The sequence below is a fragment of the Argopecten irradians genome, chromosome 3, assembly GCF_041381155.1.
Source record: "Argopecten irradians isolate NY chromosome 3, Ai_NY, whole genome shotgun sequence".
NCBI lineage: Eukaryota > Metazoa > Mollusca > Bivalvia > Pectinida > Pectinidae > Argopecten > Argopecten irradians.
In genome coordinates, this window is record NC_091136.1 from 17631476 (window position 1) to 17651615 (window position 20140).

Genomic DNA, 20140 nt, shown 5'->3' on the forward strand with positions numbered 1-20140 from the left:
TCACATATATATATATATAGGTACTAGAATTCAAAATAGTTACTGTTTCCAAGTGTTATTCATTACAGATGAAAAAAATGACAATACATTGTACCTTAACCGGAATGGCTTTCAATTTAATAATTTGATTTTTGAATTTTATTTTTGATTTAGAAAAAATTGGAAAACATCTCAAATTCAAAATGTATCTGGTTTCAAAAATACTTAAAACTGGTGAGGCTGTTACAAGTTTGAAATCCACTACTGTATAGTGAGTGTTATAACTAGGTCTCCTTAAACCTAGATACTATATGATATTTAAGAAAAAAGATGTAGATATTTTGAAATATAATGTCAAAATATCCTTAAAGCCTCATGGTATAGCACATTTTATAAATTTAAGTTTAATAAATTTCATTGAGTTTAATTTATGATATTTTTGACTCCACATGGACACATACTTTTTGGTTTTAAGTTTTTGATTTAAACTTTAATTGTATCTATAATTTTCATGTTTCTTGTTATGTAACCGAATAATCGTACAATAGCCGTAGAAGCATGTCACTTTTGCAATTGTGGAATGAGCATAACGATATGCAATAACAGAGGTTGGCATTTAAACATCAATGTTTAATCATATTCAATACACGGATTCAACAGTATACAACATATGGTTCATCACGTTGTATAGTTTAACATGTTACTTATTTAAACGGTTTATCAGATATTGAAATCCTTTATGTGAGACTATCCATAGTGAGGATTCATATCACCCCTCCGAACTTTGCTTCAAAAACTGTCCATAGAGACAGATATGAGTAAGGTATATGGATAAAAGCATAACAATTCATTATGTTAGACTCACCATTTCTGATTATTGTTGAAACTCTGATCACGTATGATATGTCAACAATGACGTACATTTAATTTTACCTTTTAACTACAAGAGATTGTCGAACGGTTTCAAAATCGGCTATACTTCGAATTCCCACTTTGTGTTCTAAAAGGTTTAAGATCATTCACCAAAATTGGCTTTTCACGTCCATGCCGGAGATCGAACCCCGGCCGGCTAGGTGAAACGCGAACGGCTTAACAACTACACCCGAGTAATGTGTAACTTATGTATAGGGTTTGTCAGATATTGAAATCATTAATGTGAGACTATCGATACATAGTAAGGATTCATATCATTTCATCGAATTTTTTCATCGAAACTGTTTTCATCACTTGTTTGTAAACATAGCGACAAATACGAGGTAGGTATATGAATAAAAGCATAACAAGTCATTATGTCAGACTTAACGATTTTTGATTGGTTTACTTGATGAAAGTGTGATTTCGTATAATATGTCAACAAGACGGTTTACTTTACAGGTGGGAAACGCTTCTCGGTCATCACCAGAACCTCTGGTAAGTATTTGTATGGAGAAACTAGTTGATTTACAAAAATGCATTTACAAACCGAGTCTTAATATAGTCGCCATATAAAAAGTGTGTAGAAAGGTTGTTTTGGTTCAAAATCAAACTTTATTCAAAAGTAATTCTATGTTACACAACAAAAAATTTCCACACAAGAGATTCATTTAGCATAGCTGTATCAACTTAATTTCTGAAACATAAATTTTATTTTTAAACATTAAAATGATATAAAGCCATTTGTACAACACAGAATACCACTCAACTGTAACAGAATACCGGACTGGTTTTCATACTCAGTGCTACACTTAGAATCCTCGCCTTTGTGCTCTAGACGGATCAAGATCAATTACCACAAAGTGTTTGTCAAAATCATTATACATCGTTTATCTTTTTCCCAATTTAAACCATTTTTTAACATAACAATTTATAGCATTTAAGAATGAGGTCGGTGCATGTTTTATATGGACCAACAGAAAACATTATCGACCGAGGAAGTAGTCCCGGTGGTTGATAATATTTTCTATCGTTCAATACAAACATGCATCGACCCTAAATTCAAAATGCTACAAATTTTTTTTTTTTTTGGTGTGGTGTTTTATTGTTTTGAATTGTGTTTTTACTTTGTAATCTAAGTTGGGTAGTATTTTCAGAAATATTAATTACCGCGAAATTAAATCATAAGATATTAAAATGACCGTACCAATGAAACGAAGATAAGATACAGTTTTCCATTAGCTCTGATTTCCAGATACATGTAACAGTAGAATAAAAAAGATAGCGAATGCATCATCATACATAGTATTTTCATAATTCTCTCAATGTCCGATAATTAAACGACGTGTACAGTATACCTTATATTAGTGATCTAAAATAAAAGCTCCGCCCTTACGTGTATCATAATTACATCTTTGTAGTTGTAGCTCCGACGTTGTTATAAAATGTTCCATTTATCAATTAAGACTACCGGCAGAGAGACAAACCCGTCCTGTCTATCATTCGCTGTGTTTGACAAAAATGTGTTAACCAACAAAATCGGCATCTTAGAAACGCTTATTTATCAATTTTATCAACTTTATTTATGCATGTCGTACTCAGTACGCTTAAATGACGTAGACGATTTGATGCGCTAGATTGAGAAATCCCTATCTATTTATAGACATATCGGTCAATCAACTTTTTTCAATCAACTTTTACCAGTCGATCATTGTTTTATAGGGGGGCACGTGGGGTAGCGACGTCCAATGAGATAGACGGAAAAACCAAGAAAAATAATAAAAAATTACTAACTCATATTCAATACTCGGATTCCACATAGAACAACATATATGGTCCTTTCACGTTGTATAGAGTAACATATAACTTATATAAAGGGTATATCAGATATAGAATGCCTTTATGTGAGACTATCGATACATAGTTAGGATTTATATCACCACATCGGTATTTTGCTTCGCCATAAAAAAAGTGTCTAGAAGGTAATAGTAATGTTTTATTGCATAGCATCAGGATACAGGATATGTAGTCAGCAGAACTATATTTACTTTTGAATTTCTTTAAATACCTCTCACTACAAGATAATTCCGGATGGTTTCAAAAAAGCTGTGCATCAAATCCCTCCGTTGTGCTGTAGAAAGTTCAAGATCATTGATAACCTATATTTAATATCATTTCTAAATAATTGGATACAATTTGTTACCCAATCATTATACAAATGTACATGGTGTATATTTTGATTTACATTGTCATCGAAAGATGACAATTGCTGAGCTGGAAACGTGCTAGTCAAATACGTTTATGATGAAATTACAAATTGATTTTTGTGACGAAGATCCATGACATAAATTTTGTATTAAAGTTGATCTGTATAATTCAATGTAATCCCACGAAACTCTTATTTAAATTGTGTGGATGGTTGTTTTCCTTTGAATTAATTCCAAAGTAGTTTCAGTGAATCGGAAACGATGTAACAAAAAATGACGTCATTTCTACGTTATAAAATAAGACTAAACCAGAAAAAAGTATTTTACAACATCCCTAAAAAATTATAATGCACTTCAATCATCTACAACGACCCGGACGTATATTATTGTGGTGTGAGGCCTGTAAATATGTCAAATTTTGATTTTTTTTTTTTGTTCACCACAAGTGATTCAAGCGTGTCAAGAATGAATAAACAAATTTCGAGCAATATGCGTTAAAAATAATATGACCCTTTGAAAACCCATTTCCTAACTTTAAAGACAGTTTTACTGATTGTGCAGGGTCATCATACAAGTATGCCTTTTAAGGTATTGTGTACCACCAAAAAGTAATGTAAATAAAAAAAATAAAGAATGGTATAAACATTTTCCTTACGGTCTCTGAACATATAAGCAATAAAAAAACGCACTTTACCATGCTATTTTAAAAGTACTGATTTTTTTTTAATTGAAAACATGCAATTTGAAAAATAAATCTATAGAAAATAGTAGGATGTAAAGTAACCGTTAGAACGGAACTCTGAGTGCTGAGTTACTACCTCATAAAATTATTCCATTTAAAATGGATTTTAAAAAAGCTTCTACAGTTTATTATTATTATTTTTCAAAATTGCAATTTCGATTAATTTGATTGATAATGTTTCAATTACCTAACATTTTTTGCAATCTAAAAGATCAGTTTTCTGGGTTGTTATTTACATAAACACTCTTAGGTCACTTCATGTTGTCCTACCTGAGAGTATTAAAGTGATCATAGCCTGTACCACTTTGAATTTATGTGGCTATTTTGTCATGTTTATTAGTCCTTAAAACATGTGGCAACATATTATTGTACTATCAAATTGTTTAACTCAAATAAAATGTTCAACTTATTGATGAAAGATATAAATTGATTTAATTATGTCTTTTTATTTAAAACACATACATGTACTTGTATTTGAAGCATAATATTAAGTGACCAAATCATATTCTATTTTTTTAATTGTGTCAAACCATAAAATGGAAAACATATGATTTGATTTATTACTAGGTAGCTAAAATTCATTATTAACATTGAATCTTCGATAGATATGTCAATGAATCTATTTTAGAATAAATATCATCAACGTCATCGATTGAATCAAAGAAGTTGTTCGGATCAATTTGCAGACAATACGTTCCCAAAGAGCATATTATTCTGACGCTTAATTAAACAATAGATCGGTCCTCTCGCTATCGTTTAATTAAGCGTCACAATAATATCCTCTCCGTGCACGTATTGTCTGCAAATTAATCCGGACAACTCATAATCATATTCTTAAAATAAATATATAATGTACTTCAACAATGTATAGTGATACTATATTTGTGCTTTAAAAAATCAGATATTTGAATAAATATGGAAATGACAATGAATTAAAGAGTACGCAAGTGTGTCTTCTAATATCTGACCTAAATGCACTCTCAAATCATAAGCCAAGTTATGAACAATTGTTAAGCGCTTTAACAATTCCAGTTTTAAATAAGAGAGTTCCGAATCTTCACCTTTTACTTAATACAGATGAAAACATATTAAAAAAAACTCGTACAGGAGAGCAGTAAAATTTTTCTGTATTTATACATTTTGTGTCTTAAATTGGTCCATAGACACTTTCAAATTCTAAAATCTGCTGTGTCAAACACAGTCAGACTTTAATGAACTGTGACCTAAAACAACAAAACTGTATGTAGCGTTTTCTCCAAAATATGATAGCACTTAGGCTATGACGAGACGATATTTTATATCGTAAGTCCGTGATGGAAGGTGACTACGGCAGGGAAAACTAGAAAACGTCACTTTAAAATGCACATCATTTATTCACATAAACATCCACGTAATGTAGTTCACAATAAATCCATTAGGAACACACACACTGGTACACTGTTTCACTTAAGTTCACTGCTAGGTGATATCCATAATTGCGAAGTATTCAGTACATCCCAAATGCAAGTATAAATCCCATAGTCACAAACACACTAAGACTGATAGAGTAATTCGTATATATCACATCACTGATACATGTAGGGAATGTCAGTACAGTACATCCCAAGTATAAATCCCTTAGTCACAAACACACTAAGTGTAGTAAAGCAATCCGAATGAAAATAACTGATCCTGAGATGAGCGGAGTACATGTAAGTCCCAAAATTTCATGTAAACTGTCTTTTCGTCACGTGCACCCCCTTTTATACCACTTTCATACTGTCCTCTAATTGGCTAAAACCTCGCTCCTTCCATCTTCATTCTCACGTTCATTGGCTGAATCTTACTACGATTACGTATTTCTACCTACTTCCATCCCCACTCCCAACCTAACTCTAATTGGCTGGCCTAAGTGACCACTACCTAAATTTAGCTCTCTGTTACTATTAATACGAACACCTTACGCAACATGTCCATCAAACTGGACCCTAATACACAGCCCAAGTCGTAAACAACTCCGTATATGGAAAACGGAATGCGGTGCTCTAGCTCCCTACGTATACGTACGTAACGACCTGGTCCCTAACTGTCCTATGTATATATATACGCACTATACATATTGCACATATATAAACTAAAACTATCAACTAAATAGTATAAAACTGTTATTTTACAATACAAATAAACTTTAACTTTAACAACTAATAAAAACGAAGCGTGACATAAATTTCCACGCTACACGTAGTTTAAAGTTATATGTGCCGATATCGTGCGATAAAATGGCATGCTATTTTTCCTCAGTTATCTATTGAAAACCACCAGGTTTAATAAATTAAACTGTCACAGTGAAAATCATAAACTGTCACAGTGAAGATCAAGCAAATGGACAGATACTTATTTATGATGCCTTATAAACGTTAGCTACATCACAGGAATTATATATTTTTAATGCTTGATGTCTGTTTAGATTGAAACATATCTAGAAATTACTAATTACACAGACCACAATTTAGCTTCATGGTCTGTATGTATCCATTTCAATGAACTGTTGATGTGACTTTAATGGCAGCGCTGCCAAAAATCATTTTTTCAACTCTTATTTTGAAAGTACTTGTAAGTATTGTAAGTCTCAATAAGTTTGAATTTTTTAACATGTTAAAAACTATTGAGGATGCATAACATATTGAAAGCTCTTCTTGATTCGCGAGTTTCAAATATACGACACATGTAACTTTTGCATTAACCGAAGAAAAGTTAAAAAGGAAAGGTATACCAGTCAGTCAATTACTGTTACATATTATGTCGAGTTAAATGAAATTTACATATATGGGGTTTGGAACAACACTATTTAATATAGATTTAAACTCATCAACCTTCCTCTAATACTTTGGCAAGTCTCGATGAATCTTCACAAATATAAATTATTATTAAATCATACATACTCTTGATTAGCCATCAAGACATGGTGAAAGTACTAGAAAACGGTCATTGAGTTTAATTTACTAGTTGGTCGACACCTGAAGGAGTGTCGCGGATGAAATGAAGAGAAGAGAAATGGGAGATAACTCTTGCTGTTATTCTTAAACGGGACCAATTTCATTAGATTATGGAAAATATACCAGAGTTTGAAGTTATATCAGGATTTTAGTCTATTTGACCCGTGTGACCTTGAATAAAGGTCAAGGTTATTTATTAAAAAAACGTGGTAGTTCATTATATAAAAAATACTGGCCGATAACCTGGAAGATATATTTTAATTGATTTTCTATAAAAACACCAACAAAGGAAGGTAATTAAAAAATGAAAGTTCCTTTTCAGCTACATCCTCAATATTTCCATGGGTTACTATCACTGACGTAATATCCACACCTTGAGTATCTCATAGTAGAATTGAAGTCAAAAAAATGACCAATAACAGGCTTGCAGAAATCATTTTTGGCTACATTCTCAATACTCCAGGGGTTACTATCATTGACGTAATATACACCCATGGACTAGCATATCTTAGTAAAATCGGAGGCAGTTAAAAAAAACTAAGAGGCCCAAGAGGCGTTGACAGTCTTGAGTGCCTGATGTAACCCTGGTTAATACTAGCAGCAATATATCGCTCGCCCAGAGATAATTTCTCTTTAGCTCAATCGGTTGAGCGTCAGACTAATATTACAGAGGTCCCGAGTTCGATCCCTGGCAGAGGCAGGTAATAAATTTATTGTAAATCCTGCACCCTGTTACATTGGCGCCCATGTAGGGACTCGGGAATGATACTTCACGATACCTGCGAAGGAATCGATGTTACCCCCTGGAAACTCGAGGACGAGTTGATTCCTGGAGGGGGAGTATGTAACCCTGGTTAATACTAGCCGCAATATATCGCTCGGCTAGAGAGAACTTCTCTTTAGCTCAATCGGTTTAGGGTCAGACTAGTAATCCAGAGGTCCCGAGTTCGATCCCTGTCAGAGGCAGGTATTACATTTATTGTAAATTCTGCACCCTGTTACATTCAGAACATTGCAAAGTTGGTTCAAATCTTTAAATAACATTTTTGAATTAAAAGAAACCCGCTCCTCAGGCCCCTTGTAGTCAGTCATGGAAAATTTGCTAATAGGATTCAATGGTCATATCATATTGACTCATTTTCTATTACAAATGACCAAATATTGTTCAAAAGTGTGTTTTCCCTATAAAAAACTATAGTAACATTGACTCCCTCCCAAGGGGGAAACATGAGACTCCAGGGTCATATATAATTCACAATATTTGTGAAGGACCTTAAGGCCTTTCCACCTATGAAGGGTATTTGATTCTACCATTTCCAGAATTTTAGAAGGTTTTTGAAGTTTTAGCCTATCCTATTTGACCCTTTTTAGCACCACCTCTCAGTTCCCTAGGGGTCAGTCATGGGCAATTTGTTAATAGGATTCAATGGCCATCTCATACTGATAATTCTGACAACATTTGACTCATTTTCTATTGCAAATGACCAAATAATGCTCAAAAATGTGTTTTACCTAAATATTATAGTAAACTTGACCCCTCCCAGGCCATGGGCTAGGAGGGTCCCACATGCACCCCCCCAAACCTCCGAACCAATATTTTTCTGAACCCTTATGACCCACTGATCACAAATCAAAATGTTAACATTGCATAAGTTGGGATGAACTTCCGGTTATGACGTCATCAAGATGGCCGCCATCTCGAATTTCACTAAAAATTGAAAAATAGTCATAACATTAACATTTTTCAACCGAAGTAGACAAATGAGATATCAAAATGACCACAATAGAACAACAAATACATATCAGGACCAAAACATCCAATATATTTAGTGATTTCTACACAGGAAATGAAAAAATCGGATTTAAAGCTCAAAAATGGTGATTTTTCAGCAAATATTTCATATTTTGTTTGACGCAGCCAAAATGTTTCCCAAAAGCAATCTATTATTTCTAATAAGTTTTTGACCACTTGTCAATCAGTTTAAGCAACAAAAACAACCAAAACCAATGTTAACATCGTATAAGTTCCGGTTATGACGTCATCAAGATGGCCACCATCTCGAATTTCACTGAAAAATGAAAAATAGTCATAACATCGGCATTTTTCAACAAAGTAGACAAATGAGGTATCAAAATGACCACAATAGAACAACAAATACATGTCGTGACCAAATAAGCCAATATATGTAGTGATTTGAACGCAGGAAATGAAAAAAATGATATTTTAAGCTCAAAAATGGTAATTTTTCAGCATTTTTTCATATTTGGCTCGACGCAGCAAAATTGTTTCCCAACAACAAATTGTTATTCACAATCAGTTATTTGACCTCTTATCAATCTGTTAAAACAACACAACAAAAATATATAGAAATGCAACAGAGATTTGTTATACCATCATTTGGTTTACAAAACATCACCGGATGCGGCATATGATTGTTATTTTTTCCAAACCGCTAACACTACAAATACCATGACACTTTTCGAAACATATTGTGTCTTTTAGAATGAGCACATCCATTGTTTATTTCCTGTGTATAACGCGAGATATAAGATGGTTACTACAGTGTCACATATTTCTTTCACTAGTTCTTAATGCTAATCATTTTCGTTGTGCGTGCTTTCTCGCCAGAGTGTCGTCTTCGACCTCGGTGACCTGATGTGACATTACATTACCGGGTTACCATTGTGGTTCTAACTTGTCAACTGTCCATGCTCAGAGTTCAGATCAGAAACATCGGCTTCAGGGATGTGGGAGCTCTTCCTGTTTCCAACCTAGTTTCACCTAGATTCACATATCGTATTTGATGTTCCAGACTTCCCCGGCATGATGGAAAAGACACCAGATCAACATTCTGCGGAGGGTTGAGTTGGTTCTCCTTAATTCGTATGAAACACAATTCCTATTTTTTGTGAACCATAGGTGGCACAGGTGGATTCTTTGAGGTCATAAATGAGGTCTGCAGTGAAGTTTCACTCTTTGCCAAGTCTGGAAAGCACTTTAGAGAACTTTTTACTGGAGAGTCTTCAATGGTCTGTTTGCGCATACACCAGATGTGACACAACCAGCACCTTCAAGGGAGTGGGAAAAGTCAGACCAATGAAAAACATTTAACATTTATGTCCTCATTAATGACCTCGATGATATCACCAGTGCCATTTATGGTTGCACGAGGGTCCACAAGATTGATGAATAGTACTTCATACGAATTATGGAGTTATGTGCTTAAGAGAACCAATTCCACCATTGGAAGAATGTGCATCTGGTGTAATTTCCATTATGCCGGAGAAGTCTGAAACAGCATATACGTACGATATGTTAGAATCTGAAAGAGATCCCACATCCCTGAACCTGTTGTTCCTAATATGAACTCTGGTCATGCATGGGTCATAAAAGGCTAGGACAACACTGGTAATGCAGTGTCACATGAGCTCATCAACATCGAAGACGTCGATCTGGCTTTCGACGAATTGGATACTGATATCTCGAGTACTCTGATTCGGACTGCATGTACCAGCTACCAGATATGCAGAGTCTCTTCAGTGGATAGGTCAGTGAGGCGAGAAAGCACGCACAATGATAATGGTTATCATTGAGAACCAGTGAAAGACATATTAGTGACATTGTAGTAACCATATGACATTTTGCTTATGCTATGCATAGGAAATAAACAATGAATGTGCTCATTTTCAAAGACACAAACGCTTTGGGAACTGTTAATGATATTAACGAAAACACAGGCTTAGCTTACGTTACATTTGTTACGCTATCAGTAGGTGTTGTGTTATTTTTGAGACGCTGCTAATCAATAAAATTGAGGGTATAACAAGCATTCTTTTTTTTTGCATTTCTATATATTTTTGTTGTGTTGTTTTAACAGATTGATAAGAGGTCAAATAACTGATTGTGAATAACAATTTGTTGTTGGGAAACAATTTTGCTGCGTCAAGCCAAATATGTAAAAAATGCTGAAAAATAACCATTTTTGAGCTTAAAATATTATTTTTTCATTTCCTGCGTTCAAATCACTACATATATTGGCTTATTTGGTCACGACATGTATTTGTTGCTCTATTGTGGTCATTTTGATACCTCATTTGTCTATTTCAGTTGAAAAAAGCCGATGTTATGACTATTTTTCATTTTTCAGTGAAATTCGAGATGGTGGCCATCTTGATGACGTCATAACCGGAACTTATACGATGTTAACATTGGTTTTGGTTGTTTTTGTTGCTTAAACTGATTGACAAGTGGTCAAAAAACTTATTAGAAATAATAGATTGCTGTTGGGAAACATTTTTGCTGCGTCAAACAAAATATGAAAAATTTGCTGAAAAATCACCATTTTTGAGCTTTAAATCCGATTTTTTCATTTTCTGCGTAGAAATCACTACATATATTAGATTTTGTGGTCCTGATATGTATTTGTTGTTCTATTGTGGTCATTTTGGTACCTCATTTGTCTACTTCGGTTGAAAAATGTTAATGTTATGACTATTTTTCAATTTTTAGTGAAATTCGAGATGGCGGCCATCTTGATGACGTCATAAACGGAAGTTCATCCCAACTTATGCAATGTTAACATTTTGATTTGTGATCAGTGGGTCATAAGGGTTCAGAAAAATATTGCTTCGGAGGTTTGGGGGGGGGTGCATGTGGGACCCTCCTAGCCCATGGCCTAAGGGGGAAACGAGATTACATCTATGAAGAGTATTTGATTCCACCATTACCGGAATTTTAGAAGAAGATTGTTGAAGTTTTAGCCTATTTGACCCCTTTTGCCCCAACCCTCAGGTCCATAGGGATCCATATAATTCACAATTGTGATTGATCTTTGGCCATGAAATGTCTCTGCAAAATGTCATTGAATTTGGTTCAGTGATTCTGGAGAAGAAGACAGAGATTGTTTGTCGTCGCACGAAGCACACCGCACGACACACGACGATGTACAAAAGGCGATTAGATTAGGTCACTGGAGACTTCGTCTCAGGTGACCTCAAAACTGATGCAGTCCTGCATAGACTTCCTTTCAAGATAACAGACAAAGTGACACCCAACTTCAAACATTATACAAGTTCTGTGATGTACGTTGAATGATCAAATTACCTGTGTCTTCTGTTGCCTGCAGTTTCATTGACCGATTGCCAGCTGTAATATAGCCACGCCTCTGCCCGCAAACACACGTGTTTCTATTCAATGTCGAAACAAACAATGCGGTTTGATTGATAGCTGGCCCTCAGTCAATTATGAAATAATGCAGAGGTAGATATTATATCAGTGATAGTATCCCTGGCGTATGAAGAATGATTAGGCTATTACTTTGCCATTTTTTTAAATAAAAGGAGACTTAAAACTTGAATGTGGCATTTTGTAAGTGTCCCTATGCATACAATTAAGCAAGGAATTCATCATAATTACTATGACATTATAAATACTCGATATCAGCTAATCACTAATATGTTCTGCAATATATAAACTGATTTATATAGTTATACATAGTGACATGATTTCAATGATATAGAAATAGCGTGTAGAATTTTCAAACATTTGTTTATATGACATCGCAAATTTCGTATTCTTACATGTACCCTGCATCTTAATGGAATATGCATTTTCATGGATAATCATGTAGAAGTCTCTGCTAGCTACCCCCATTTCATCGAAAAATAAGTAAAACAAATATAACAATAGACAATATCGCCTGGTTGGACACTCAATCTCTTTAAAATAGATACAATTTAGAGCACAAGAAATGTCAAACAGTTTTTTTACAGAGAAAAAAAAACACTAACACTACTGCATTAATCAAGTTAAAATAATCAGACTTAATTTAATATCCATGGATTAGATCGTTTCATAATGACACTGCATCAAATATTTGAAAAATATCATGTATTTATACATGTGAATCACGAATAAACATGCAAAAGTATCTGCTACCCCCCTTTTATAAAAAAAATAAATCGTTTCTCCTGATGAAGATAAAAAGAAATTGTCAAAATATAGACATATTGGTCTGACCAAATACTCAATCCATAACAAAACATAAATTTCTCCGTTTTCGCAATTCCTTTAGTGATATTGAGCATTTTGCTAGAAAATAAACCTTAAAAAATAAACAAATAAGCCCATTTCCTCCCTTTATCCAATCCCAATGAAAACTGTTCATGTGAACATTTAAAGAAAAATATAAAGTTTTTAATTAAAAACACACGTACCCTTTTAAGTGATCTGATCACACTTACATCAGATATTTAACAATATAATACTTTAATCAATAAATGCCTTGGAAATGTATAATGCTAATTGGAATTTCATGTTGGGCAATTAGGGTAATGGGTTATATTAGGTGCCAATCTTTCTAATTACCATAACATTTATGACACCTTTTATGAGAACTCTTTTTGTGGGCCACGGTGTCCGAGTGGTAAAGATGTCCCGACATATTACCACAAGCCGTCCACCTCTGGGTCCCGAGTTCGAATCCAATGTGGAGAAGTTGACAGTTACTGGCTGGTGGTTTTTCTCCGTGTTCTCCGGCTTTCCTCCACAATCAAACCTGGCACGTCCTTAAATGACCCTGGCTGTTAATAGGACGTTAAAATAATAAAACGAGAACTCTATTCTACATCCGAATTGGAAACACATATGGTACCATGTATTTAAATCATTTTAAATCCTTGATACTGTTAAAGGATACGGAAATCAAATAAATAAATCATCACATTAAGGATCTATTTGTAGCTTTCATACATACGCAGAAATGAATTACCTGGTGTACTCATGCTTCTCTTTTGTTTTATTAATCATTTACATGAATAGATAACACAGCATATTAAATTTTTATATTGAGGTAGATTACCTATATATATATGTACTAGTATTCAAAATAGTTACTGTTTCCAAGTGTTATTCATTACAGTTGAAAAAATGACAAGAGCAAGCAAATCATATTTAAAAAATCTATACATTGTACCTTAACCGAAATGGCTTTAAATTTAATAATTTTATTTTTGAATTTTATTTTTGATAAAAAAAAAATGGAAAACATCTCAAATTCAAAATTTATCTGGTTTCTAAAATACTTAAAACTGGTGAGGCTGGTACAAGTTTGACATCCACTACTGTATAGTGAGTGTTATAACTAGGTCTCCTTTAACCTAGATACTGTATGATATTAAAAAAAGGCTGTTGTTATTTTGAAATATAATGTCAAAATATCCTTAAAGGCTCATGATAGCACATTTTATAAATTTAAGTTTAATAAATTTCATTGAGTTTAATTTATGATATTTTTGACTCCACATGGACACATACTTTTTGGTTTTAAGTTTTTGATTTAAACTTTAATTGTATCTATAATTTTCATGTTTCTTGTTATGTAACCGAATAATCGTACAATAGCCGTAGAGGCATGTCACTTTTGCAATTGTGGAATGAGCATAACGATATGCAATAACAGAGGTTGGCATTTAAACATCAATGTTTAATCATATTCAATACACGGATTCAACAGTATACAACATATGGTTCATCATGTTGTATAGTTTAACATGTTACTTATTTAAACGGTTTATCAGATATTGAAATCCTTTATGTGAGACTATCCATAGTGAGGATTCATATCACCCCTCCGACCTTTGCTTCAAAAACTGTCCATAGAGACAGATATGAGTTAGGTATATGGATAAAAACATAACAATTCATTATGTTAGACTAACCATTTCTGATTATTGTTGAAACTCTGATCACGTATGATATGTCAACAATGACGTACATTTAATTTTACCTTTCAACTACAAGAGATTGTCGAACGGTTTCAAAATCGGCTATACTTCGAATTCCCACTTTGTGTTCTAAAAGGTTTAAGATCATTCACCAAAAATTGGTTTACTTGTTGAAAGTCTGATGATGGATAAAATGTTTACAAAGACGATTTATATTACAGATGCCACCTCTGCCAGATATACCTATGGTAAGTATATGGAGAACTTGATAATAAAAATACCGTATTTACCAACCTAGTCTTAATGTATTCGCCATATAAAAAGTGTAAAGAAAGGTTGATTTAGGATAAAAAGCATTTTTTACTCTAAGATAATAGTTTATTACATTGCATTAAGAGTCCCCAGACAGAAGAATCATTCAGCATAATAATACATACTTTTTAATTTCTTTAACATTATATTTAAAAAAAATAAAATGACATATAATCATTATACACATAGATATACCTCTCAACTGTAGAAATTCCGTAGTGTTTCATAACGGGCTTTATTTCGAATTCCCCTTTTGTGCTCTAGAAGGTTCAAGATCATTCGTCACAAAGTGTTACCAAATCATTAAACATGGTTTATTTTTTATTTAAACCATTTAAACATAAATGAATAACTCATATTCAATACTCGGATTCAACAGCATACAACATATACGATCAATCACGGTGTATAAAATATAAACTTTGTTTATTTTGCATCGATTGGGAAACTTATGGAACTCACTTTCAAAGGCCCGGATGTAAGCGGGCATATGACCATTAACCTTTTCACGTCCATGCCGGAGATCGAACCCCGGCCGGCTAGGTGAAACGCGAGCGGCTTAACAACTACACCACCCGAGTAATGTGTAACTTATTATAGGGTTTGTCAGATATTGAAATCATTAATGTGAGACTATCGATACATAGTTAGGATTCATATCACCCAGTCGGAACTTGTGCCCTATCCCATTGTTAATAATAATTACGCGATAAAATATGTTTCAATCAAATATTGCTAGAGTGGAAATATTGGCTAGCTAACTCTCTAAACACCCAACACTCGAATGATTTGTTTATATATATTTCTAGGGGCACTTTTTGCTAGCTGATTTCCCCCTGTCTATCCGATATAAGCCGGCAGTATCCCCCATTACTACACCCTGTATATTCGTATTTCTAGGGTTAAAAAAATATTAGCTAGATTATTCTTTATCCCCGTCTGTTTTTTAGAATTATTTTCCCCATACATTTTGATGACGCACACTTAGAAATATGCACGAATCAAAAACTACCGTAGTCCAAGTGCAGATCACTCTGCCAATAGTTCTCCAGAGATATTAAAAAGCTGCATTTTATCCAGTCTATAATCAATTTGAACGTTTTATGGAGCGTGTGTAATTTCATGGGGCTTTTTAAATTTATATTCGTTGTGTTAAAAGATTTACAATATCTATAATATTAGCTTATTTGGCGTTTTAGCGATTCATCAGTTGGTAATATCAGATATACCGAAAGGCATTGTATCAATGTTGGTCACACTGCAGTCGGTAACTGATTCTAACACAGTGTCCATATCTAGTATAAAATAGGAATACTAAGAAACTCTTATAAACTTTTAAAAACAATGCCTCGGAACAACAGGCAGTTGGTTAATATCCTCAATAATAAGAACCATACCTGGCGGTTTCTGCTACAATCTACCTTAAAATCAACGCTTATATCACCGAATCTGAACATCAAGATGAAAACCGTTTGAATGTTTTCTGTTGTTTTGCTTATAGTTTAACTGCTATTACAAAGCGTTCACCAGAGTGGTTCAAAAATAGCTATTTGTCAGATTCTTCCAGTATGTTCTCGCTGTTATTTGCTTATTGTTTGAATGCTATTAAATAGTGTCCAGAGTGGTTGCAAAATTAGATATACTTCGATGGTTCTATAGAATTGGCTACAATGTGTTTCCATGGTTTTTTTAAAGGCTTAAACATTTCCAGTTTTAAATTAGAGAGTTGCAAATCTGCATTTTTTACTTAATACAGATGAAAATATATCAAGGAAAAACCCTTACGGGACAGCAGTAACATTTTACTGTATTTATACATTATGTGACTTAAATTGGTTTATGGACACTATCAAATTCTAAAATCTGCTGTGTCAAACACAGTCAGACTTTAATGACCTGTGACCTAAAATCAATAAAATCAAGACATGGTGAAAGTCCTAGGAGACGATCGTTGAGTTTATTTTATTATATTTTTTGACTCCACATGGACACGGACTTTTTTGGCTTTAAGTTCTAATTTAAAACTTCTAGTGTATTTCTAATTCTCATGTTTGTTGTTATGTAACCGTATGATCCAAATAAACGCATGGCTGTAATTTGATCAAGCAAATATAATTAAATAGCTTCTTAAAATACTGAATTTCTTCATGAAATATTTGATAACTAATGTTTCAAAATGTGTTATAAGTTTAATATTCATTTATTAAATAAATTGAATCGATAAATTGATCATAGTTTATTTTCTGACACTTAATTTGTTGTCAAATGTAAATCAAATCAAATAAAATGTAAAAGTGAATAAGGTAGTTAACGAATGTCGACAATATTTGAATCGTATATATCATATTCAAACTATACAATGTTGATCTTTGCTAGCTTTCTTCCTTCCTCAATACAGTAATCCAAATATTATCATTGATAATACAGTCTAATAGATGTATATATATGGCTATCTGAATTATTCAGTGTGTCTGTTTGCTTCGTACAACGTTCGATAAGTATATGGATAAACTAGATAATTTACGAATAATGTAATTACTAACCGAATCTTAATGTAGTGGCCATATCAAAAGTGTCTAGAAAGGTTTTCTATGTTCAAAATCAAATCTTATTCAAAAGGAATAGTTAATTTCATGGCATCAAGTTTCTCTACATAGGAAAATCATTAAACATAACCATATATACTTTTCAAACTTATAATACCTCTCAACTACAAATGTCTTCTGGACGGTTAAAAAATCGGCTATAATTAGAAATACCCCTTTGTGCTCTAGAAGGTTCAAGATCATTCACCACAAAATGTTGCCAAATCATTACACACGGTTTATATTTTTATATAAACCATTAAAATATAAATGCCTATATTTCCATATACACCATTTACATATAAATTCCTATATTTTCATATACACCATTAAAATATAATTGCCTTAATTATATTCAATACTCGGATTCAACAGTATACAACATATATGGTCCTTCACGTTGTATTGAGTAACATGTAACTTACTTAAAGGGTTTATCTGATATTGAAATTCTTTATGTGAGACTATCGATACATAGTAAGGATTCATATCATCTCATCGAATTTTTTCATCGAAACTGTTTTCATCACTTGTTTGTAAACATAGCGACAAATACGAGGTATGTATATGAATACAAGCATAACAAGTCATTATGTAAGACTTGACGATTTCTGATTGGTTTACTTGATGAAAGTGTGATGTCGTATAATATGTCAACAAAGACGATTTACTTTACAGGTGGAAAGAACTTTTTACCAACAGAGTCTTAATATAGTCGCCATATAAAAAGTGTGTAGAAATGTTGTTTTGGTTCAAAATCAAACTTTATTCAAAAGTAATTCTATATTACACAACAATAATTTTCCCAACAGGAGATTCATTTAGCATAACTATATCAACTTAATTTCTGAAACATAAATTTTATTTTTAAACATTAAATGATATATAGCCATTGTACACATAGAATACCTCTCAACTGTAACAGAATTCCGGACTGTTTCATATTCGGCTATACTTCGAATTCTCCCTTTGTGCTCTAGAAGGTTCATGATCATTTACCACAAAGTGTTGCAAATCATTAAACATGGTTTATCTTTCCATTTAAACATTTTAACATTATACAATTATAGCATTTAGATGAGGTTGGTGCATGTTTTTATTGACCAAAGAAAAATTATCGACCGAGGACGTAGTCCAAGGCTGATAATTTTTATTTCGTCAATAAAACATGCATCGAACTAATTCAAAATGCTACAATTGTTTTATTATTTTTAGTTGGTTTTTCTTTGTTATCTAGTGTAGTATTTCAGAATATTATTACCAGAAATTAAGTCAGTAAATATCAAAATGACCATACCAATGATACGAAGATTAAGATACAGTTTTCCAGTAGAAGATGGCGAATGCATCATCATACTGTAGTTTTCATAGTTCTCAATGTCCGATAAACGACGTGTACAGTATACCTTATATTACTGTCTAAATGAAAGCATCGCCCTTACGTGTATCATACTTACATCTTTGTATTTGTAGCTCCGACGTTGTTTAAAATGTTCCATTTCTCATTAAGACTACCGACAGAGAGGCAAACCCGTCAGTCTATCATTCGCTGTGTTTGACAAAAAATGTGTTACCTACAAAATCGGCATTTTAGAAACGCTTATTTATCAATTAATAACGTTATAATGCATGTCGCACTCAAACGCTTAAATGACTTCGACGATTTGATGCGCTGGATCGGGAAATCCCTATCTATTTATAGACAGATCGGTCAATCAAATATTTTCAATCAACTTTTACCAGTCGATCATTGTTTTATACGGGGTAATGTGGGGTACCGACGTCCAATGAGATTGGCGGAAAAACCAAGAAAAATAATAAAAATGACTTACTCATATTCAATACTCGGATTCCACATAGAACAACATATATGGTTCTTCACATTGTATGGAGTAACATATAACTTATGTAAAGGGTCTATCAGATATAGAATTCCTTTTTGTGAGACTATCGATACATAGTTAGGATTTATATCACCACATCGGAATTTTGCAGAACTATATTTACTTTTTAATTTCTTTAAATACCTCTCAACTACAATAGAATTCCGGATGGTTTCAAAAAATGCTGTACATCAAATCCTTCCGTTGTGCTGTAGAAGGTTCAAGATCATTGATAACCCATATTTAATGTCATTTCTAGATAATTGGCTACAATTTGTTACACAATCATTATACATGGTGAATATTTTGATTTACAATGTCATCGAAAGATGATAATTGTTGACCTTGTAACGTGCTAGTCAAATACGTTTATGATGAAATTACAAATTAATTTTGTGACAAGGCTCCATGACATAAATTTTGTATTAAAACTTACCTGTATAATTCAATGTAATCCCGTGAAACTCTTAATTAAATTGTGTGGATTGTTGTTTTCCTATGAATTAATTCCAAAGTAGCTTCAGTCAATCGGAAACGAAGTAACAAACAATGACGCCATTTCTACGTTATAAAATAAGACTAAACCAGAAAAAAGTATTTTACAACATCCCTAAAAATCCATAATGCACTTCAATCATCTACAACGACCCGGACGTATATAATTGTGGTGTGAGGCCTGTATATATGTCAAATTTTGATTTTTTTTCGTTCACCAAAAATGATTCAATTGTGTCAAGAATTTCGAGCAATATCGTTCAAAAAATAATGTGGCCCTTTGAAAACCCATTTCATACCTTTAAAGACAGTTTCTACTGATTGT

General features: G+C 33.1%; 1 protein-coding gene across 1 annotated transcript in view; it reads left to right on the top strand.

Moving 5' to 3' along the window:
* The window catches only part of LOC138317698 (uncharacterized), a 182734-nt gene that overhangs the window by 101096 nt on the left and 61498 nt on the right, over positions 1-20140 (top strand). The window contains exon 7 of the mRNA XM_069259545.1: positions 1354-1389. Within this exon, the coding sequence (XP_069115646.1) occupies positions 1354-1389 (36 nt within the window). The remainder of the gene's footprint in view (positions 1-1353; positions 1390-20140) is intronic.